At 41.2% G+C, this 24,232-nt stretch overlaps 1 protein-coding gene across 3 annotated transcripts in view; it reads right to left on the bottom strand.

Moving 5' to 3' along the window:
* LHCGR (luteinizing hormone/choriogonadotropin receptor) overlaps window positions 1-24,232 on the bottom strand; it is a 137,426-nt gene that overhangs the window by 104,485 nt on the left and 8,709 nt on the right. For all 3 annotated transcript variants that reach the window (XM_047744480.1, XM_047744478.1, XM_047744479.1), the window contains exons 2-6: window positions 15,058-15,129; window positions 12,826-12,900; window positions 9,878-9,952; window positions 7,540-7,614; window positions 7,374-7,451 (exon numbers count right to left, since the gene is read on the bottom strand). In XM_047744480.1, coding sequence (XP_047600436.1) covers window positions 7,374-7,451; window positions 7,540-7,614; window positions 9,878-9,952; window positions 12,826-12,900; window positions 15,058-15,129 — 375 coding nt within the window. The remainder of the gene's footprint in view (window positions 1-7,373; window positions 7,452-7,539; window positions 7,615-9,877; window positions 9,953-12,825; window positions 12,901-15,057; window positions 15,130-24,232) is intronic.

The raw sequence follows: 24,232 nt of genomic DNA, 5'->3' as shown, positions 1-24,232 counted from the left end.
TGGCTTCTCCTGCTCTTCTGTGCTTTCTTCTGGAATTTTGAATTTACAACTTCACCTGTGAGCTCTTAACTATATTCTGTAATGGATTCTTGGGTGCCATTTTTCAGTAGTTTTCTAGGATTTGAGGGTAAAGTTACTTGGGTTATCTCCCCTGTCTTGTGTAGTTAACGCACAACCTTCTTGCCTCCTTACCAGCACAAAGGAAGAATTCTTTTTTTAATTTTACATTTAGACTATGATTCTTTGGCTGTCCCTTATCATTTGGGGGTTTGAATTCCTTTATAACAATCTCTTGTAGATGAAGAAATTGTATTGGACTTTTCTCTGAACTTCTTTGAAAGTGGATTTCTTAGAGTCTCGGCCAGTGTTTGTTAAAACATTCCACTTCATCCACTGACTCAGAATCAACTGGAGCTGCTTGCTGGAAATGCAGACTCAGACCCCCTAAGCAGGTGCCCTGCAAAGCTACAGCATCAGAATGTGGTAGTGGTGTTCAGGGATATGTACTTTCGTAACAAGCCCTCCCAGTGAAGGTGGGCATGCCGCTGTGGGGCCCTTTGCCCTAGGGTACAGCATTGGATGATATAGCTCTCATTGCTTCCATATGCAGAGCAGATGGTCTGCTGCACAGAATGGAGTCCAGAGTCTGGTTCCCTTACTGCTTTCCCTGCCTTGTAAGTGATGGAGCTACATATATAGTGAATTAAGATAGAGTAGCTCCTACTCTGTTTTGAGCAAAGCAAAGCTGCCAGCAGTTGTCTGGATGCCCTGCCCCATCAACCTTACATGCTGTCCTGATCCTAGTTTTGATGCATATTAGGATTTTATACCTCCCCCCCACAGTGGGGCTTACAATGCCATTGCTCTAAGTGCAGCTTTGTGGTTAAATTTGCAAGTCTTCAACGCGCAGCCGCTCACTACTTATTCACTGAATTACTTCAGGCTGTTACTTAACCTCTTTGTGTCTTAATTTCCTAATTTGAAAATAGGGAAGATAATAATAGTACTGACCTCAGAAGGCTGTTGGGTGACTAAGATGCTAAACATATGGTAAGCACTTAGAAATAAGTCCTGGAACACCATAAATGCTTAATGTGTTGCCATTATTATTAGTAGTAGTAATAGTAGTAGTAGCAGCTCTGTCTCTCTGACCAGAATAGAGGGAAAGGGTTTCCCTTGCCATGCTCTGGACAGGATTTCCATGAAATGCAGCAGTCCTTTTAATTGAACTGTGGTCCGCTGGGCTAGGGGGCCTTCCTGTTCTTGGTGGAGCATGTCAGTTTGGTGGCCTTGCTGCTTCACATGTACTCACTTTCCATAGGCCCTCAAACATCTTTGGTCTGTGTAAGCATCATTGAACATGCTTGTACTGGGACATTTTTCAGGTTTTTGTTCTTGGTTTTTTTGTGTTTTTTTTTTTTTTTTTTCCAAATAGTCTGGGTCCTGCTTGTCTTGACTTTCTAAAGAATGGGCTCACTGTTTCCTTTTCAGCTGCTTCTCTTCAGCTTTTCTTACCAGTTGTACACATAGAATGTGTTGCTTTGTTTTGATTAAAACAAGTGGCTTCCTTACTTTGGAGAACTTAGAAATGTGAGTGGGAGGCCTCCTGCTGTCATGCCCACTCCATGCTTTCAAATGTCCCTTAAAACATCTGGAGAGTGACTTAAGATAACTTTTTTTTCCCCAAAACATCATGGTGTCAGAATTAAATGAGAATGGCTTCCTTTGCTTTGAGGATGCTGTCACAAGCACAGAAATTTTCCCCCTCTCCTGTATTACAATAGCTGCACCTTATTTTAAAGCATTGTCTATGTTCTCTATTCAAATGTCAGTAATTGTGATTCAAAACCAGAGAATGTCACCTTTTTATTCAAAATAAAGTTCAGGCTTTAGAACTTAATCACAGATGATACTCTCACTCTGAAGGCCGCCTTGAAACAAACTCCAAATATTCCTGGGGCTCTAAAAGCATTTCTGGGGTTATATTAACAGTATTAGATGGTCTTCTGTGGTTCCCTTTTGGATTTTTTAACCACCTAGTTTTTGGACGATTTTAAAGACAAAAGCTTAATTTGTGTCTGCAGATCTGCAGGGTCTCAAAGAATGGCCTCAGGGTTTCTATTTTAGAGAATATGCCCTATGGTGATATATCTATAAGCAAATATTTATCAAATGACTATACCAATACCTACCTAAAGAACAGGGATCCTAAATTCATCACTTTCTTCTCCCTGTGGTATTTTGCAGGATATTTTTTAATATCCTGTGTATGAAGTGTATGAAGACCCCTCTTGAGTGCACGCGTTGGCCATGGTTGTATGGATAACTCGTGACCAGTCACTGTCACCAGGCTGATCTCTATGTGCTGCCTTGATCTTAGTTTTGAATGTTCATCAGAATTCCCCTATTTCTGTGGGGCTCACAGTCTCAATGGCATGGGAATCCTCTCTCTGATGTGGGCATACCTCGTTCCTTTCAGCAGCCCTGAGTTGTTATGTTTCTCTCAGCCAAGTTCATGTCATCTTATATGACTTCACCATAGGTAATAACAAATAGATGACAGGCATCCAAAAGAATGATGACAGCAATGGATTATAATACATTCAATAAAATTTTTGAAAAATCTACTTCTATAGTGATATTTAAAAAAGAGATCGAGAGAAAAGGAGAGGATTCTTTTTTTTTAATTTTTTAACAGAAGAGCGCTGGTAATAAGTGTAGAAAAATGATGAAATTTAAAACTTCTGCTTTGTAACTACCTGCATAAAAACCAAATGGAACCATTAGATGAAATGTTGGCCAATGGGCTAGTTGTACCAACTCACCGTGTCCCACTATGGTTTATTGTTAATGACAAAGGGAAAAATATGCCCTTACAATGAAGATGTCTGGCAGTCATACTTCAACCAAATGGCTAAGGAGCATGGCATGCTGTGCCTTCTGGTTTGATGCACTGGGAGGGACACAACATGCACTTTGCAATGTTCTTGCAGCAATGTTGTCCTGAATCTAATCCTAACAATGTAGTCAGATGAATCCAAACAACTGACCTGGGCTTTTTCAAGGAATTGGTGTCATAGAGAACAAAGGAAAGTGGGGGAGAAGATCTTAATGGGTGGGGTAGGAGGTGAGGTTGGGAGGACTAAGGGACATAATAGTGAAAGTGCAATGCATAAAATTTTGATTCGATTCTGAGTTGAAAAAAATTCTATAAAAGATATTTTCATTGGAACAAGATGGGATTGGGAGGGAGACAAACTATAAGTGACTCTTAATCTCACAAAACAAACTGAGGGTTGATGGGGGGAGGGGGGTTGGGAGAGGGAGGGTGGGGTTATGGATATTGGGGAGGGTATGTGCTATGGTGAGTGCTGTGAAGTGTGTAAACCTGGCGATTCACAGACCTGTACCCCTGGGGATAAAAATATATGTTTATAAAAAATAAAATAAAAAAAAAAGATATTTTCATTGGAATGCAGACTGTAGTTTGGACAATGTCATTAAAGTCATGGTTTTTTGGGGGGGGTGTAATGGTGTAGTTATTTACAGTGTCTCTGTTTTGGGGAGATACATACTGAAGTATTTGAGGTATGAAGTGTCATAATATCTGTAAACTTCTTTTGGATGGTTTGGCCAAAAGGAAATGTATTGTATATATTTACATATATAGAGATGGGGTGGGTGTTGCAAACTGCTAATAGTCGATAAATCTAGGTAAGATGTATAGGGCTGTTACTGGAAAGAAAAATGGAAAGCAACTCTACTTATCCACTGAAAATTTTAGAATAAAACATATTTAAAAAGAGATAACAAGACATGATGTTTTCAGGATGGTCTAATAACAACTGGCTTGCTGAATATGAGCTTTTAATCATGGTGGTGCTGTGTAGTTGATACGATGTGATTGAATTTGCACAAGGAGGTATTAATAATCCCATTGGATACATAGAGACAGAGCCATGTCTGGATGGTGTAACTTTACTGAGGGTCATTAGACACAGGTCCAGGACTAGAACGCAGGCTTTCTGTTTCAACACCCAGCAGTCTCTTTGGCGTGGCTCATCACAGGGGCAGCCAGAAATCTTGCCATCCTTTGCCAGGCATTCTTTCTCTGAGAATTAGTTGCCATGACCTTCACTTTCCTTTGTGGAGTTCAGAGGTGAATCAAAGTTGTCTCTTTTTTGAGACTGGTATGACAAGTCATCTAGAATATTTTAAAGGTGGTACAGCCAAATCCTGCTCACTCAGGAGGTACATTTCCAGGTGGCCTCTTGAGGAGATTTAATGAAAAGCCAAAGTGGCTATAAAGGGACATAAGATTATAATGCATAGTTTTAGCACTAACCCCACTGAGCTTCTCCAGCATCAAGTGAAGTATTTTGTTTTCATTAAATGAGCTCATAGTTGGTAAAGATTTGGGGTGGGGGGAGGGCAGGAAAGGTTCCACAAATAGCAAAATCTCAAATACTACTAATAATGAAGAGAGAAGGCCTGCTTTCATTATTTTCTAATTAGGGAGTTGAACTTTATAGCTGAGAAAATAAGGCTTTCCTCTTTAAGTGTAATACCCTTTTTCCAACACGGTGCTCCACAGGATCCTTCATTTACAGAAGGGCCCATTCAGCTGAGAACAAGTGCCAAGCAAATGACTAATCACTCCCCTTCCAGTCTTGGAGGGCTGAGAGTGAGGAGGGGGATGGAAGTACAATGCCCCCTGGGCCCACTAGGAGAGATGAATCTACATTCCTCATTAACTTCAGAGGTGGGGCAATTATGCCCTGCTGGTAGGCACTATTCTTCTTGAAATCATAACTAACATAAGTTAATGGCCCCATAATAAAAATACTGTGCAGCTTTCATGTGCATATGCTAAAATGTGATGTGTGAAAGGAATCTTTGGTTGTTCCTTGAGTTTGGTGAGGTGGTCCAATCTTGGGAGCTCACAGAACTCTGTAGGTCATCCCAACATTTGTTTTCTTATTGATTGTTCTCCACATCTTCTGTCCTTTCATTCATACCATTTCTACTTCATTCTTTTTTTTTTTTAAAGATTTTATTTATTTATTTGACAGAGAGAGATCACAAGTAGAGAGGCAGGCAGGGGGGGGGGGGGGAAGCAGGATCCCTGCTGAGCAGAGAGCCCGATGCGGGACTCGATCCCAGGACCCCGAGATCATGACCTGAGCCGAAGGCAGCGGCTTAACCCACTGAGCCACCCAGGCGCCCACTATTTCCTGTTTCTTAAGCTGGGTGGATACTCATCCATAAGTAAGACATATCTCATTGTCCTCTTTCCCACAGCCATGCTTTTGCTCATGATGTCCCTTCACTTAGACTACTTGCTCCACTTCTTTTGGTAGGTGGTACCACATAACAGTTAAGACTGTGATTCTGGAGCCGATGGAGTCTAAAATCTTGACCCTGGGCAAATTATTTAAACTTGTAGGGCCTTGGTTTCCTCCTCTAAAAATGGAGCTGATAGTCCCTACCTCATAGGGTTGTTGTGATATGTAAACAAGTTTTTAAAAGTATTTAAAAACAGTGCAGGTATTTACTAAGTGCTGTATAAATATCACTGCTATTATCAGATTTGCCCATACAATGTTAGTGATAGTACAAGGTCTAAGTCAAGTTTCAGCTCTACCATGCAGCCTTCTTTGACTCTCCAGCCCAAGAGGACTTCTCCAAGACTTCTCATTTCTGCATAACACAAACTCTAACAGTGAATATCTACTGGTTTGTATTATTCTTTCATTGTTTCATGTTTGCCCCCATAACTTCTCCATTTCCTCATAATTGAGATTCTGAGCTCCTTAAAGACATGGATCATATGTCTTCTGTGTTCTCACTAAAGTCAGAGGAAGACCCCAATCCCAAGGTATGTGGTACCTCCCCATGCAGTCTGCTCTGTCTCTGACAGGGGATGTGATAAATGAATAGTTCTAGATACAAGCAATGATAAGTTGGGAATACTTTATAAAATAGAGCTGGAAGAGCTTTAGTGTGTGAGGGAAGTAGAGGGGCAGAGAAGATTTTCTAGGATCTCCTGTCTCTTTCCTTGTGTTTAAGAGCTGCAAGTAAAGAATTTATCTTGAAAAAGAAATTTTTATTTTGGTTGTTGCTCTGTATTCCCTTGATTGCAATATTCTGAGCTGGGTCTGCATGGGCAATAGCTTTGTAACATGACAATTAAATGTGAAATAATACCTACACAAAGTAAAAAAGTACTACTCAAATGCAATGTACATTGATACCAATGTTTAAAATCCATGATATAAAAAAAAGTCCTCTCCTATGGTCTCTTCTCTTGCTTTACAACTACCTCCTCATTTGGGGTCATCTAACGCATGCTCTCTCTTTCTTTAAGGGCAAGCTCATTTATTGACTCATTATAACCCTGCCTTGGCTGTAACCAAAGCAAAAGAGTGAGAGGGAGATGGATGTGAGGAAGAGAATTGGGTATGGGTCACTGGATTTTGGATATAAGTGCTCAGAAGTTCATGGTGCCCAGAACACTCCTTCCGAATGGTGGGGCAAAGGCGGGTTCCCCATGTGCAGACAGCAGGGACCCCAGAGGGAAGGAAGTCAGGCAGAAGAACAGTGAAGAGAATGGGTCGGGTTATCTTAGTATACTGCCCTGTGAACTTCATGTGCATATGAATCATTTGGGAACTTGCAGATTTCAAGTCAGTAGATCTGAGTCCTGAGAGTCTGCATATCTAACCAGCTCTTAGAAGATGCAGTAGATGCTGGTCTATGGACCACACTTTGAACAGCAAGGCCTTAGGAAAGGGCATAAAAGGGGTAGGATCTGTGAACCTGGTAACCTGATGAGGGACTGTCAAATAAAAAGACACTATTTTCAGGTATTAGGGGATGTAGGGAATGGGTATAGATCGTGCTCTTCAGAAGCAAAGTAAAAAGTCAGAGAGAGAGAGTAAACGAGTGAATGCAGGCTCTATCGATCAACTGTCCTACCTACTTAGAGAGTATCTTTCCAAACTTTTCATTTGAAACTTGAAATTTCTGTGCTCTTTGAACCAGGGCAGCCATTTCCCTTCTGGCTGTCTCTTCCCAGCTTCAAAGCGTTCCACTGATGCAGTGAACAATTTCCTTAGTTGGTAATTTGGTCACTGTCAATCCGCAGGGTCTGTCTGATTAATTTTAAACAGAATGCTTCGGTTGGTGGTTGTGTGAACACATGACCGAGCCGCAATCCTGCACAACTGCTCTCACTGTTAGCATTTTTGGTCATAAAGAACGTTACCAGTGAATGAAGAACATGGTAAAAGATGAGAAAGAGCTCACCTCAAGCTAGAAGGGAGAATAGCAGGAGCCTGAATGGCAGAACGTGAATCTGGGAGTTTACTCACAGTGTTATGGATTCGTTACTCATCCCTTGAAAAGCATTTCCTGGTATGGTGGTTATGTGTAAGTTATCACAAATTTCCCTGGAGGAATAAAATGAGAAATATTTACTTTCCAAATTTTAGCTGCAAATAGGAAACTGTTGTGCATAGCAATCAGCCTGGTACTTACAGAATGAAATTAAATTCAGAGGAGAAGATCTTCGTAACATCTGGAAGCTTTCGGATGCCTGTGTTACAGATGCTCCTGTGATTTGGGGCAGGGTGGGGATGTGGGCAGAGAGTGAGTAAAAGTGTAAAAGTGATTGTTTTTAAGGCATAAAGATAAATGCAGTAGGAAGGCACTTTGAAAAGACTATCTTCACATTAAAACATATTGAGTTTGGCTTTATTGGTAGCACTTTCAGCTGTTGAAGATTGGCAGAATTTTAAAGCCCCTAACACTATGGGAGAAGTTGCTCTAAAGATGCCTGTTTAAAGATCTAGGGGCCGGGACTAAACTCTCAGGTCTTTGTCCTTTATATTTATGTTTCCAGCCTGTCTTTTCCTATTGTATCAATTGCATTTTTCTGTTGTATTCTATCCCATTCCTTTTTGGTAATTTGCTCTCGATAGTTCTAGAAAGCATCCCTCTACTTTGGAATAGGTTTTAACTCAAACCCTTCAGGAGTATTAACCTCCATATGAGAAATCCATATCCATCATTATTAAAAATCTTTCTTTCTTTAGCTGCCTTGTGGTTCAGGAAGTTCTTCCTTATAACTTACTGAAATCACTGTACATGCTTTTGGTTATTGGAACTACTCAGGGCTCTTCTTCCTCCCACCTGTTATTTAAGCTTCAAAGAAGAGAGAAGCTTCAGTGATAGGTTAAACTGAAAGTTATTTTATACACAAGAATGAGACTCCTTTAGTCCAGGCATCTGGATTTCCTCGAGTTTTAAATTCACCTATGCAGGACTGCAGAAACTGATACAAACTTCCTTGAAATCCAGTGACGATGGAAGGAAGCCAGGTTTGTCCTTTGGCTCTTTCTGAGGCTCCTTCTTACCTGTAACCCCAGATGGCACTGAATCCTTGCCCTCTCTGTGGCTGGTGATAGCATTGTAACTTAGCAATATGTACTGGGGTTGAGGGACTATCACTTGTTTGCGGGGGGGGGTGGTGGAGAATGCTATTTTATGGAGACAGTGATTCTTGGATAACAAGGACTGCAGTGGTCAAATTTGGTTCTGGCATTATGTTTTTCTTTTTCTTTCTTTCTTTCTTTCTTTTTTTATGTTTTTCTAAAGTGGTTGACATTGCAGATGCTTATATGTTCTGCACAGCCTCGGAGGCCTGGAAAAGCAGAATACCTGGGCTAGGAGCCGTTCAGGGTTAGAGCTGCCGAAGGGGCTAGACTTGGGCCAGCAGCAGCTCCTGTAGGAGGCCCCAGGTGACATGAATACCAGACCCAGAGAGATGTCCTCTGGTCCCTCTCCTTTTTTTTTTTTTTTTTTTTTTAGGTGGTGGGAGTTGTGGACTTCCACTCTGGAGATTTTATGAAATATAAGTTCTCAGGAAGAAGAGAGGATGTCTGTGTTAGAGGGATTTAATTTTTTCTGCGTGAATAAGTGACTGCTTGACCTATGAGAAGATCCATAGTGATCAGTTTATAGATTGTGTCAAGTTTCAGGAATTTTGGTTTTGTTGGCAAGGCAATGAATCTGCTGGGTTACCGTGGGTACTCAACTTAGAATTCTAACTATAGACCCAATAAGATTTAATGGGAAATAGAAAATAGTGATTTAGTTTATATGGCACAGTGCCTACCTCAAAGTAGTACTTACAAAGTTTTCACTTAATGCATAAAGGAACAAATGAGATGAAGGCATCAGTAATTCTTTTTTGATTCAGTAATTCTTTTTTTTTAATTTTTATTTATTTGACAGAGAGAGAGATCACAAGTAGACAGGCAGGCAGAGAGAGAGGAGGGAAGCAGGCTCCCTGCTGAGCAGAGAGCCCAATGTGGGGCTCGATCCCAGGACCCTGAGATCATGACCTGAGCTGAAGGCAGAGGCTTTAACCTGCTGAGCCACCCAGGTGCCCCTGCATCAGTAATTCTTAACCAGGCATGGGTGTTCAATCAGAATTGTCTCTTCTACTTTCACCTGTGCTCTATCTGCATCACTGCTTCACCTTAGAGATTCCGATTTACTCTTTTTCAAGTGTCATGACCCTGCCTCCCCATTCCCCCTGTCAGTTTTGAAAATCATTGCAAAGGGGGTGATATTCTTTTCGTGTGCTTTTTGGAGAGCGAAAATGTTGGGAGCCAGTTATATGGATTCTGAAGGCACCCAGCCTGGTAGCTGACAAGAAATGCTGATTAAATTTTAATCAGAAGGCTGAAGACAGACGTGCAAATAATGCTAAGTATATAGTTAAAAAATTCCTCCCAACATTTTAACTGTTTTTGATTTTCATCAGATACCCAATTTTTCTCCCAGTTGCTCAAAAAGGAAAAATTCTCACAGGTATTTTAACCGGGGGAGATTTCTAAATGCTCCAGCCTCGATGTACACCAGGTTTTTTGTGTTCTGGATCAGTCTGTAAAGAGAGAAGGAGCAGTTTAAGAAATATGTATTGTTTGGAATGTACAAGACCGTAGTTAGAAGATGCTGGCTGGAAATGGCATCAGTAAAAATCAAGTGACTTCTGTATGCTTGAGGGGAGCTCCTGAGAGCCTGCAGAATGAAAACTGCATGGTGGGAGCCACTTGGCTCTTGCCAGGAAGCTCTGCTCTCAACCTCTTTCTGAGGCAGGTGTAAACCTCATAGCTGGGAGTCTGTTCCACCCCTACTCCGTGACACAGCACCAACTTCCAGGACTCCTGACCAAGTGGATCCTGCCCCACCATGAGCCTGCACGCTGGGGGTGATGGGAGAGTCTACTCCCAGGTCATTGAGCAGACTGGCTACTCTCCCTTATAGGCAAACTGGTCTTCTTCAGACTGGGCTGGCAGCCCCACTGACCAATGATCCAGACAGGCACTCAGTCTTTGGATCAGACCAGGGGCTTGGGTTTAGGGGAATTTTATGCTCATTGTTATAGATAATTTGTTGTGTGATGATGCACAGCTTCCTAACTTCCTGAGCTAGTGTGACCTTCTATAAAATTAGAATAATAATATGCTCTCTTCTTCCCTCATAGGTTGGTATGTAATGAGTAATAGAATAGCTAGAGATAATGTAGGGAGGGCTTTGTAAAATATAAAAGTATAGCCATGACTCCACAGTGGTGTAATCGCCCTTCTCCCTACTTCTCCAGTGACTTTGACCCTTTGAGAAGTAGCCACAGTTGCCTGTCTACTCTGGATTCAAGGTCAGTAAATGCCTTTGATTTTCTTACCCATGCCACAACCACCTGAAAAAATGATGATTACTCTTGTTCTATAGTGTGTTGGTTGTTTGGAGGGGTTCTGGAGTCAGTTTGGTTTTAGTAATTGTATGACCTTGGATGCATCATTTAAAGCTCTGTTTCTTCGTAGGGTAGTTTTTGAGAAGTAAATGTGTGTTTCTGGTTCACAGTAGGGCTTTAACCAGTGTTAAGAATTATTAGTATAGTTGATGAAGCAAGGATGTTGAATGATTTATCTCTAGTCACACAGCTAAGAAGTAGCACAACTTGGAAGTGAACTCGGTTTTATAGACTCCGAGTCTAGTGTTCGTCCCTCCCTTACTATAGTTACCCACCATCAGTGCCTATTTCCACCTTTTATGTCCTTTCGGTTCTTTGGAGGTGAGTGATGTTTTACTGTAATTATTTTTACAACAATTTAGTCAAGCCATTGTGGATCATATAAAGTATTATGTAGGTAGAGTGGAAGGAACTTTTAAAGAACTTTTGGGGTCTGATTTTAAACTACTCATCCATACATACTCACTCAACAAACATTTATTAAGTACCTATGTGTGTCAGGCATTGTTTAGGTACTGGGGCTACAGCTGTGAAGAAATAGAGCCTGTATGGACCTAACATCCTAGTCTCAGGGCCTTCCCTTGGAAAGTCCATAAACTTTCCCTTAGAGCATTTTATTTTTCTTTCTGTTGCATCATGAGCAATTTATTTATCTTAAGCTATTCTGGTGGTTCTCAGTATAAGCTGTGCTTTATTATGACAGGCAGATTTCTAGGTCTAGGATAGTACTGTCATTTATAATAGTGATGACTACTTCTATCCTTCACTTCCTTACCCCCTCCCCACAAATTCTACTTCATAGCCAAGTCCAGACTATAAATCTGCATTTGAATATCCATTATTTTGGATTTCCCCATAATCAGTTGATGAGGTATTCTCACCTCCCTGAGTATATTGTCATCTCCTGGGGAAGATTTATTTTTTATCTCCTCTGTATTCCAGCAGCACTTGACCCTTGGTTGGACACAAGGCAGGTACTCACATTCTTATCAATCAGTTATTCTCTTTAGAAAATTGCTAATTGGACCATTCATAGGGAGGCCTTGTGGTGTGGTGGGAAATGCATGAGCTTTGAAGACATACATTGTGCCATTGTGCCACACTGGTAAAGTTACTGACCTCTCTGAGCCACCATTCCTTCCCTTGAACAACAAAGATAATGACCCCACTTTGCAGGGGAACTGTGAGGATTAACACAACCTCAAGGAAATAAATGCCAGACATAAATGCATGGAAAATGTTTGTTCTAATATCCTTCCCCTTCTCTTAGCTTTCAAAAGTCCTATGCAGGTGACATTTTTTAGAAGTTCAGGTTTGAGCCAAATAAGGCAGCAGTAAGAAGCCTGGTTTGGGAGTCACATGACCCAATTCCTGGCCCCAGCTCTAATACTGACTTACTGTGTGACATCAGGCAAGTCAGTTACCCTCTTTGGTCATCAGTTCATCACCTGAAAACTGATTTGAGCCATTCACCCATCTTTTTTGTATAATGGAGGAAAATAATAATTTGGAATGAACTGTTTTTAAGTATCAATTCTAAAATATCACAATAACAAACAGCACACACATGTCCAACACAGGGTTTTACATGGATTTCTAGGAATCATTTACTAAATAAATGAAGATGCCCAAACAGTGCTCAATGAACTAATTCATGATCTCTAAGCTCCCTTTCAAATTTCCCCGCTATCCCAGGTACTTCATACCCTCCCTTCCATAAAGTAAGAGCTAGTCGGCAGGACTCCACAATGTCAATTTTAATTTCCAACTTTGTGTTGTGATGTTTCAGAGTTTATACAGCTCCCAGGGAGAAGCAGTTGTCACCATGGCAACCTTCAGGCCACTGCAGTGAGAGAAATTAGTGCCTGCCCAGACCTAGTAATTGCTGTGGTCTTTTCCTCTTGGATTCCTAGCAGTGGATGCTTGGATACAAATACTGAATGGGCTCCAGCCAGCAAGGATAATAGTGTACAGCAATAAACTATCTGTTAACTGATGCTTACATTTCAGACAAATTGAAGAGGTTGTCAAAGGCATTAGCTTCTATCTTTTCCAGAGAATCACTTTGAGAGATTTCACTAAAGGAGAGAAAAAAAAAAAAGAAAGAAAGAAACGTAAAAGAAATGACCATGCATGCATCATAATAACCTGTGTGTGTGACCCAACAACTGGGGCTCCAGTGTATCCTATTAAAAAAGAACAGGGATGCCTCCTATTGTCCTCACGTCATAAAGTGCTACCATCTCCCTTTAGGAGCATTGACGGGCATCTATAACCCAGGTGCAGTTGAAATGCAGGTTTCAGTAGCCCCTCTTTATGTGACAGGGTTTTTTTCTTGTTTATGTATGACTCAGAGCTCCAGATTGTTAGAAATGGACAGGTCTTTTGAGAAAATCTAATCAGATTCCCTTCTATGACAGCTTTGGAAATGGAAACTTTCCAGAAGAGAGGCAAAAAATGCTTATGGGCAGGTTCAGGACAAGGCTCAGGATGTCCGAATTTCCAGCTCCGTCACTTTAGTGAGGTTTTAATTTGGGTTGCAATTCATTGTTTCATAACTCTTTTTCCTTTTCCCCAAATCCTGCTCTGAGGCAATTGCAAGGTGGTCAGTTTCAGCATGTAGTATCATTTTGGGGTGGTAACTGTCTGTTTCTTTGATTTTTTTCCTTTTACCAAATGGAGGACAAGGAGTATGTCCTGTCCGCTTCAGAAACTGTGCTGACTTCATATTGTATGGTGAATAGAGTATGAATGAACGGATGGATGGATTAATGAATGGAATCTTTTTTTTTTAAAAGATTTTATGTACTTATTTATTTAGAGAGTGAGAATGAATGGCAGGTGGGGCTGAGGGAGAGGCAGAGAATCCCAAGCAGACTCCATGCTGAGCGTAGAGCCCTATCCCTATGCGAGGCTTGATCTCACAACCCTGAGATCTCAACCTGAGCCAAAACCAGGAGTTGGGTGCCCAACCAATGGAGCATCCCTGAATGGATTTTTTTAAAAAGACACAAACGTAAAGGAACTAGCCTTGCCATATACCATCCCAGGCATGCAGGGAATGTCACTGTTACCCTGAAATCCCAACATAAGCTACCATTCGCTGCCAGCTGAGAAAAAAAGTCTCAAATTCACAAATTGTACATTTAAGTGTTTCTAAGGTTAACATTCACTGAAGCCTTCAGACTCGAGAGCATTAGTCCACAGAAAGGCTGAGCCTAAGGCAGTTAATGTCTTTTATGAACAACACGATAATGGACTGAACTGATTCATTTTATTTGTACCTAATGGTTTGTTTCTTTAGCTGTGACTGCTTTTCTCATGAGGAGGTCTAATGCATTAAAAGTTATCAAAACTCAACATTTAAACTTGAGAGCAGAAGAGTAAGGGTTAGGTTCAAGGAAACTGACATTCTGTAATTTTGGGGGAATTATTTTTAATATCCTCATTGCTTGCTAATACCCTAAAGAGCAGTCAGAGATTCCCCAAGGAGCTAGGATTGATGATGCAGCATCTTTAGTGATGTAAACTGACTTTGAAAGCCCCATGGATTGTTAAGATCAGAGATGCTCTCTAGGAACTAAATGGCCTTTGAGGTCCTTTCACCTGACATTAAGGAGGATGCTGAAAAACCAGACTCCTGAGAAAGTTCTTTCTAGTGTATGGTGTCTTATGCCCTAGAGGCTGAGACCCAGGGAGAAAGGATTGAAGTTACATCTGACAGAAATGTGAGATCATGCTGTATTATCGGGTTGCTTTACACTTTTGATGAAGGCCTTTTATCAATACAGCTATAAATACTGTGTTTTTGTCATATACTTACTATATTTTAGATATAAAGATTATCTTCTGATGCACAATAAACCTCCAACACATTTTCTTCTGTGTGGGTGTTATCTAAAAATGTGACACAAGGGAATAACTGCTGTAGCAGAAGGAGAATTTTTATGATTAGAATCTATTTTCTTCTCTACTTGAGAAGTTTATCATCACTTATCAAAATGCATTCAGTTCACTGAAGTAAGGTTAATTATCTGGAATTTAATGACTCTTGAAAATCATACTTTTCTTCAAAGGTCCCTAGATATTATTTGTATTATAAAGATAACAATACTGGGGTTTCTTTAACACAGTTCCTCTCCTAGAAAAATTATCCCTTTTCAACTATGTTTTCTCTTACAAAAAATTTATTATTCCAATTACGAATGTCTTTTGATATGCAGTATCTTACTTACATTTTTATGACCTCATTAAGTCCTCTGAAAGCTTGAGATGGGATTAGTTTGATAGGGAGATAGTTGAGTGATCTAGAAAAGAAGAAAGGAAAGCCAAGAGTTTAATATTAAAAGGGTACCTTTTAAGTTCATGAATAAAACGTGTGTGTGTGTGTGTGTGTGTGTGTGTGTGTAGGTGTGCATGTGTGCATGTGTGTGTAACTACATGTAACTCCAGAGTTCCAACGACTGGATTCAGGTGTAGAATTCCAACATATCGATAAAGAGATGTGCCAAGACTCACTTTTGGTCTTTATCAAAGAGTATGTTATTTTATAAGTAAGATCCCAAACTTTGGGCTCAGACACACCTGGGTTCAAATCTCCATTCTCCCATTACCTGGCCAGTTGATCCTAAGGGTGTTATGTAAGCCCTCTATTTTGGTTTCTTCATCTATTAAATTGGAATAATAATTCCTCCTTCACAGGGTGGTTATGAGGATTAATCAAGATAAGCCATGTAAAGAACAGGGCTTGGGCACCAAGTAAAGAGCTGATAAATCGTTGGAGGGTGGCCCCATAGGCCTTGTTGGGAAGATGGAAAATAAGCTGTCTTGAGAAAAGTAGAGAAGTGACTGGTGAAAATACAATTGGAAACCAGGCAGGCAGAGAAGGGAAGATTCTAGGAACTAGGAACATGTTCCTGTTTTGATCTATACCATCTTCCCCAGACAGCCCCTTTCAGCATCCTCCCCTCCAGACCATGGGACTGCTATGATAGCTCAATCACATAGGCATCTCATGCCATTTTGAGGGACCATCTACAGGGCATTCCATTCAGTCACTCACATGTATTCAGAGGAACAATCCGAGTGTTCTTGAATTGAGACAAAAGTTACGCATTACATAAAAGTTGAGAAAAAAGCAATTCCTCAGTGATAGCAAAAGCAGGACAGGATGATGTATGCCTGCTGGGGTTAAGCCATCTCAGATGATAGCATCTGCAAAGAGGGGTGAATGTTCAGCCAGCATCAAGCATCTACAGTGGTTCAGGGTTTTGGACCAAGCACTGGCAGAGGTCAGGGGAGTGAATAAGGACATTTCAGATGGGAAGTGAGTATCAGGAATAAGAAAGTAGAGGTGGGAGATGCTGTCAAGCGGACTATCGTGGTTGCGGGAAAGAACACCTTCTGCATCAGGAGTGTATTTGAATCAGGGAGATGTCTTATGGTCTCTGAAGGGACTTGCTACTGGTATAAGGTGCTATGTGAGTTGTGCACACCTGCCTATAACCTTATTTTATCCACTCAACAATGGTGTAAGGTGGGTATTTCCCTTTGATAGCAGTGGAAGTAGATCCCAAAGAGACTCAGTAGCCTAAACAAAGTAACGTGACCAAGTGGACTGAGCCCAGATGTTCTTTCTATGGTGTGCTATTGAGCCAAAGTATGTGACTCTTTACCCAGTCTCTTTCTCTCCGCACCACAAACTTAACTGAGGAATAACGACAAATATAATTGTATATACTTAAAAGTATACAGTGTGGTGACTTGATATACACATACATTGTGGAATCATTACCAAGATTAAGAAAATTAACACATCTGTCACCTCACATAGTTAACTCTTCTTGGGAGAGGGTGAGAACATTTAAAATCTACTTTCATTAGATCCTCAGAACATAGTCTTAGAACTCAAAGTTTGTACCCTTTGATCTATAGCTCCTCATTTTCCCCTCCCTGCAGCCCGGCAACCATGATTCTCTTCTGTTTGTAGGAAACTGGCTGTTGTTGTTTTTAGATTCCACATATAAGTGATAACATACAGTATTTGTTTTTCTCTGTTTGGCTTAGTTCACTTGGCATAAAGCCTTCCAGATGTGTCTATGCTATCATAATTGGCTTCTTTTTTATGGCTGAAAAATATCCCTCTGTGTGTGTGTGTGTTTGTTTGTGTGTGTGTGTGTGTGTGTGTGTGTGTGTGTGTGTATTTACCAAATTTTTAAAATGTATTCATTAATTTTATGAATAATAATTCATTAATTCATGAAGGACCCTTTGGTTGTTTCTATATATCTTGGCTGTTACTACTGGAATGAACATGGGATGCAGATATCTCTTAAGAGATGGTGATTTCATTTCCTTCAGGTCTATACAGGTAGCCCACTCTCTGTCAGTGAGCAAGGTGGAGGAACAGGCATTGTAATCTTATTTCTCTTGATAAGAGAAATGCTGCACTCTCTCAATTTCTCCTACGGAGCATCTTACCCATAGTTCCTCTCTAGGGACTAATGCAGAGAAATTTCATTTCAGAGATGCTTTTACTCAACAGTTTCTTAGAGATGGTACAACTTAGAGGAAGTAATCCAAACTTGATCCTCTGACTTTATTCCTGAAGACAGTCCCACCAAACACATTGTTCAATACCCAAACTTATTTAACAGGGCATCCAAGAAGAACAGGGACAGCGGGGGGAGAAATCTTCTTACGATGGCATGTTTGCTTCCTATATTTCTTCTGGAATCATGTCCGCTTGGCTTACTGATTAAAAACACAGTTTTATTGCTCTCTACACTGCCAAGTCAATAAATTTCCAGAAGAGAAAGCTGTATTCTACTGTACCCCATGCCACATCAATAAAACTGACAGCCAAATTCTGATTCCAGAATCTTTATTGCTAGGGATAATGCAGTACAGAACATATTTTGGAGAGTGTTTACATAAAAGCTTAAAACGAGCCCTTCAGAGCTGTTTATTCATGCAAATGGAACCCAGAAACTGGAGCCTCTCAGCAAGCAGCCTCCTCCTCAGAAAGGGAGCACGATGTGGCTCCCAGGAGAGCAGTTTGGCTCAGGTTTGACCAGGGAGGTTGCCAGAGCTTTTGATTGATGGAGGGATGAGGGATGAGGAGCAAAGGTTGGACAGAAGTGAGAGAAGCTGTAGATCTCGCACTGGCTGTCCCCAGTGACTACAGGACAGCCCTAGTGCACGATGAAATTTTGTAGTTGATGTTGATGCTGCAGATCAGGAAAGGCAGCCGTAATGAGAATAAAAATAAAGTTCCTACCATAAAGGAGGCACTGAGCAACCAGCAGGTAACTTTGTGGATGTGGTTGGGGCGAGGATGAGGCCAGGGAGTCAGAGAATGGGGAGACAGGTGGGTGAGGCAGGTGTACTGAGTTTTTGCCACTGGATGTGTCTCGTGAAGTGAGGGGCAGAATGTGGTTCTATGACTGCAAAGCTATTTTTCCCACTGACTTACATTTTTATTTTTGAGATGTCATGTCTGCCTTCCTGATTCATCTTCAGTTGGCAGCAGTTCCTGAGCAGACGTGCCAATAACCATTTGAATGTACTGCCTTTGAAGGTGCTCCTTCTCTGATGGGTGCTTTTGTGAGGCCAGAAACTTTTAGCAATGTGAACAACTGTCTCCATAATAGCCCTGTGATTCTCCGCCAGTATACATCCCAGAGAAATTCTGACAGTGATACTTAAGGGAACCAGTTTAAGGATGTCCTTCATGGCACTGTGGCAGCAGGGGGTAGGATGCAAACTGAGCGTCCATTACTGAGTGGGACAATGGTAGTGTGGGCAGCACGTACCTAACTCATAGGTCAGCAGCTAGAAGCAAGAGTCTAAAGGCACACAGAACAGCCTGTGTGGATCTTAGAATCATGGTACTGAGAGCAACAAGTAAGACATTCATGACATAAAGTCCTACTTGCCGAATTAAAAAGTATACACATACAAAATATTAGCTATTTTAAGAGAAAACAGCTCAGCAGATATTAGGATCCTTGCCTATAGCAAGTTGAAAGGAAGTGAGAGAGGGGATGAAATGAATAACTGAAAGCAGAGTGACTTTGAATGGACCAGCGATGACGTTGCTTGCATGAAGAAGTGTGATCGACTTAACCTTCTGTATCTGAGAGACAAAAAAAGAAAAAGAATGAAAGTTCTATTTTGATGTATTGAGTCCTCCCCTGCTTTCCTTCCCTCTCCCCTTCCTTCTTTTCTTCTTTTCTGGTTTTGAAATTAGGCCTATGTGTAGTCCAAGAGTTTTGTGAACTTCAGGAACTTCTGTGGAAAAGCCTAGTCAATATCATTTGCTGTAGAGCAGCAGCCAAGGAGAACTGGGGACAGAAGATCAAGGGCAAGGACAGTTCAGCAGCTCCACTGTCCAGGGTCAAGAAAGGAAATGAAAGCTATGCGTAAAGCAAAGACAAATAAAAGAGGGGCAGAGCCTTTTCTGTCTCAGACAAGGAATGTGAAAGTCCTAAACTAGGCAGCTCAGATGGTAGTAAAGAGCCAGGCTACTGGGCAAACGTAAGGTTGAACTTGTAGGGTCGAGAGTTCCGTCTGCCTCCTAAATAGTCCATGAGATGGTTCAAGAAGTTCATGGTGGGGGGCGCCCCAGCTACTTATTTTTATTACATTTCACAGCCTTTTCCCTTTCCTTTCCTTTTCTTTCCTTTCCATCTTCCTATATGACACTTTGATTTTTAAATGAATGGATGATACAACATGAGTGACACTTGGATTAGAGCCAAATCCCACTTTGCCCAAGTGTCTGTGCTACAGATGTTGAAACAAATACTTAGATAGGATGACAGAGTCTGCCTTAATTTCATCAAACTCCATTTATTCATAAATCCTGTCTGGAATTCCCCAGCCTTTCCAGTTATGGGCTAAAGTTGATGTAAATTGAAACTCAGCACTCACTCTAGTTCTGACATCCTGTGATTGGTCATGTCTCTGGTGGAGTCCTATGTCTTGCTGCATTGTTTACACTAAACTTAACAATATTTGGAAGGCAGGAGTACACCTGCGATGTCTTGAATTATACTTGCTTTCCCTGACACCATGTTGTGCTTGTTTTTGCCTTGAGTCCTTATCCTGTAGCCTGCCTGGTCTCCCCAGAGTCCACCTAGGAGTGGAGCCCCTCTCACCCTTCTCTTCAGTCACCATATCCTGATCCCTATGTCTCTGCTTCTTAAAAAACACTACTGACCCAGAAGAGTTCCTAACTGCTATCTGGTTAGGTTCATCACTGTAGCTCTCATTGCTGGGTTCTGACTTTCAATCTGGGCCCCTGGCATAGATGGAGTCTCTTTGTGGGGCAACCCGGTACAGTTGGGTTAGTTCCTAGAGAGGATGCTGTGGTTGGCTGCCAAAATCACCCTTTAGGACTGAGGCACTCATTCCCCCAGAGGCTGGGAAGGGGGAGAGGGGAAGCTCCTAAATAGTTGTTTCCCTGGAATTACCCTCAGCCTAAGATTGCCGCCTCATCCAAGATCACCTCTTCTCTCCTCGGCAGCATGCATCCAATGACTGGTCAATGCAGGGTGAGGGCCTGACCCCTTTGCCTCAAGGTCAGACTAGTTAGAAGGGCCATCCCACCTTCAGAGCTCCTTCCCATGCACTCTTTGACCTGGACACCTTCCCAGCCAACCCCAATTGCCAAGCCACCAGAGCATTTTGTGTCAGAACTCAGCACCAAGGGACAATTTACAGATAAGCAAATAGCATTTACATAAACTCAATCACCCTGAAAAGGATGCCATATTATCAGGTCCTCCTTAAATGTTCCTAATGTCTCCTGAATACTCATGAGGTAGGGCTTGAACCCTTCTTACTTTTTTCTTCAGTTAAAGTTGTTTAAAACACAGATGACCTTGGAAGGAAGTTGTTAAAAACACAGATGACCTTGGAAGGAACCGGTTTGCCCAGCTCACTGGCTTGTTAAGGAACCCTCAAAATAATGTTAGCTGATGAATTTCAGAGTCAGGAGGACTGTGTCCCCCCTCAGTGAAATCCAGGATTTAGAAATCCTTGCTTATAAAACCCTATCAGTTGGGATCCATTTGCATTATCAAAGGGCTTTTTGTCCTACAAAAGAATTCCAAGGACAGTTCCTTTAAACAGCAAACTCCCTAGGTGAATGGAAAATACAGTTCCAATGGATGCACTCTTTCCTTTTAAAGACAGATTTCACATGAAGTCAATGGCAACTGTAGATTCCCCTCCTCCCCTTGGTCTTTAAAAGCTTGGATTGCATCAGGATTTCCAAGTTAGGATCACCTTCTGAAGCCTGGGGGCTAAGCACGGCCAGAAGAAGGTGAGAGCCTGGGAAAAAGTCTTGCACCAAATGAAGTCCCCAAAGACTGGGTGGAGTCCTAGGTATCCTGTCAGAGACTTTACCTGTCTTTCTGCCCAGCATAGCAGAAATGAAATATTTTTATTCACTTCCTTCTAATTATTTAGAAAAGCCATCTATATTATTGATTTACGAAAGCTACAAACATCCATCCATCTTTCACAGACAATTAGTTTATTTGCTATAGACCCTGAATTTTAAAATGCTACCAGATCAGAAGGAGCAAAAAAGAAATTGGACATGCTCAAAGCTTTTTGCCTAATGAACTCATTGAAATAGGAGGTGGAAGCATTACCTTATTTAAAAGAATGTTAATGCTTTTGTATTTATTACATAAGACCTTGATCTAAATTCAACAGAGACTTAAGAATGTCTGTGTTCTTTTCAAAGCTGCTCGGTAATTATAATAAACTTGCTTTCATCTTGGGAAATAAAAGTGGCTTCCCCCTTTCTAAATGATTTTAAATCATTGAGTTTTCAAATGTATCGATCCACTTGGTAACTTCATTACTGGGTATGTCTTCATTTATTGGCCTCTTGTCTTCAACATTTACCTACAGGGAGCTGAGATGTCAATATTACCTGAAATATGAAGTCAGTATAGATGGACAAGCAATTTGTTCAGTTTTACATCTGGAAATTTGGAATGCTCCTTAAAAATACATTGAGGTGTTTTTGACTGACCACTCCTTTAAACACTTACCGTATTAGGCTCAAGGAATCAGAAGAAAGGGCTGCTGGCCAGTGATTTGGTCCAACCCCTCACTTTATAGACAAAGAATCTTTAGCTAGGAAAAGCAAAATGATTTCCCTGAAACCATGTGGCAATTCTGTGGCAGATCTGGACTAGAACATAGGTCACTTTGTTTCTGGTACAGTGCTATGTCTTTCACTAATGGAAGCACACCAGCGCTGTTCCTCTAGGGCTTTTGTTGATAGACTCTGCTAAACAATCCTCTGCTTCTCCGGTGAAAACATAGCCTTCTGACAGAACCATCAGCTTCTGGAGGGCATGTGCTCACAGTCTTCAACTTCAAAGATGCTGCTTAAATTCCTCTTCCTCCATGAGCCTACCAGAGTGGGTTGTCTTTCTCTCTCCTACCCTCCTCAGCAAGTATGACTACTCAGTTTTTTTTCCCCCTCTCTGTACTATTAATTTGAGAATGTACCAGGTACCCCATTCATACCCCATATGAATGTTTCCTCTGTTCCACCACTGAACACCCATTCTCTGCTGGACCCTGCCTTCACAAGGGTTTCTTGCTTCCAGCTCCTTTATTCCTTTCCCACTGCCAAATTTCTTGGGCATTCTTTTCTCCACTCTGACTAGTCCCTGACCTGGTTTCCCCTCACCCCACACTGGGTTTCCCCTAACTGGTTTAGATTAATCTTCCTGGTAACTCCCACCATGTTACTATCATACTCAGTTATCTTTTCTTGGCCTGCCTACTATCTACACGTGTCTCAGCCCTGTATTCAGGCCCTTCAAATAAAGGTTTAAACTTCATTTGCCGGTCCTGTCACCCACTATTTCTCTCACATAATCCACACACTCAATTTGTGCTGTCCAGTCAGGCAGCCACAAGCCACATGTTTCCATTGAGCCCTTGAAACACAGCAGATCTGAATTGAGACGCACTGAAAGTGTACCATATACACTAGCTGTTGAAGACTCAGAAAGAAAAAGAATATAAAGTATCTCATGAATAGCTTTTGTACTGATTACATGTTAAAATGATAATATTTTATACATGGAGATTAAATGAACTATTTCACTGAAATTGATTTCACTTTTTAAAAGTTCTTTAAACTTGGCTATTAGAAAATGAAGATCACACCTGTGACTGATGTTATATTTTTGCTGGACCGTGCCACTGTGGACAAATCACCCTATTGTGGTTCCTGAACTTGCCTCTCTCTTTTCTGCCTTCATTTACACTGTCTCCACCATCTGGCACATCCACCCTTCTCTGCTGGTCAGCTTCTACCCTTGGTTAAAGGTCTCTCTCAGAGGCTCTGTATTTTCCAGAATATGCCATCATTACCAATGGCATGTGCTTTCTCTCTGGAAGCAGCCTCGTGGGGCAGTGAAGACTGGACTCCGGAGCCAGATTACTTGCATTCAAATCACAGCTTCACTCATAAGATAATGATGATACTAACTACCCCAGTGATTTTTGAGATTAGATAAGGGACCATTTATATAGTACTAATATAGCATCTAGCACAAGATAAGAGCACAGTGAATACTTCTAATCCACAGCTGCTTATTGCAAAGGATCAAGCTAACGCAGTGACTTCTAGCAACAACTCTAACTTCCTTGTCAAGGGTAGAGGATTAGTGGGCGTAGGGGCTGGTGGGTTCAGTACATTGGAATGGACTCTTCTATTTGTCATAGGTCACTCTTTAATCTATAAAATATCTGTGACTTTTCCCTGACTCAACTCTCTGCTGATTATAGATAGGACAACTGAGAGGGAGGGGAAATATTCCCACTTGGTATCTTTCTTTTGGGATCAGGTATTTCTTACAGGTGTCACCTGACAGCCCTTTTAAAAAATGATAAAGAACAATTTTCCATTAAATGTTACAACCCTAGAGAACCACTCTGCAGAGCTCTCATTTGCTCACTGATTTTAAAAAGTTCAGTCAGTTGGAACCCTCCCATGGCGAAGTGTAATTTGGGTGACTCCTCCAAGACAGACTTTCTGGAGCACCCAAGAAGTTGTGAGGAGCTTATGAATTATAGTGTGAACCCAAATTTTCAAGAAGATTCCCTGGATAATAGATTTTCCAAGTCATTTGTGCAACAACTAAATTAAAGATATAAAGCCTCCGAGGAGAATGGTAAACACATCTAAGCCCTTACCTCAAAACCCATTTAAAGTTTTCTACAGACACAAAGCCAAATAACCCAATCTTTACCCCTTAAACTGAATTCTTCTAGCAATAATATAACATGACAAGAATACCTCTGGTAAATAAAATTACATGTTGAATTCTCCCCAGGGAATGTCTGCATCATCTGTAATCATTTCTC

This window comes from Lutra lutra, chromosome 9 (genome assembly GCF_902655055.1).
Source record: "Lutra lutra chromosome 9, mLutLut1.2, whole genome shotgun sequence".
NCBI classification, from domain to species: domain Eukaryota; kingdom Metazoa; phylum Chordata; class Mammalia; order Carnivora; family Mustelidae; genus Lutra; species Lutra lutra.
This window is presented reverse-complemented; position numbering and strand designations above follow the sequence as displayed.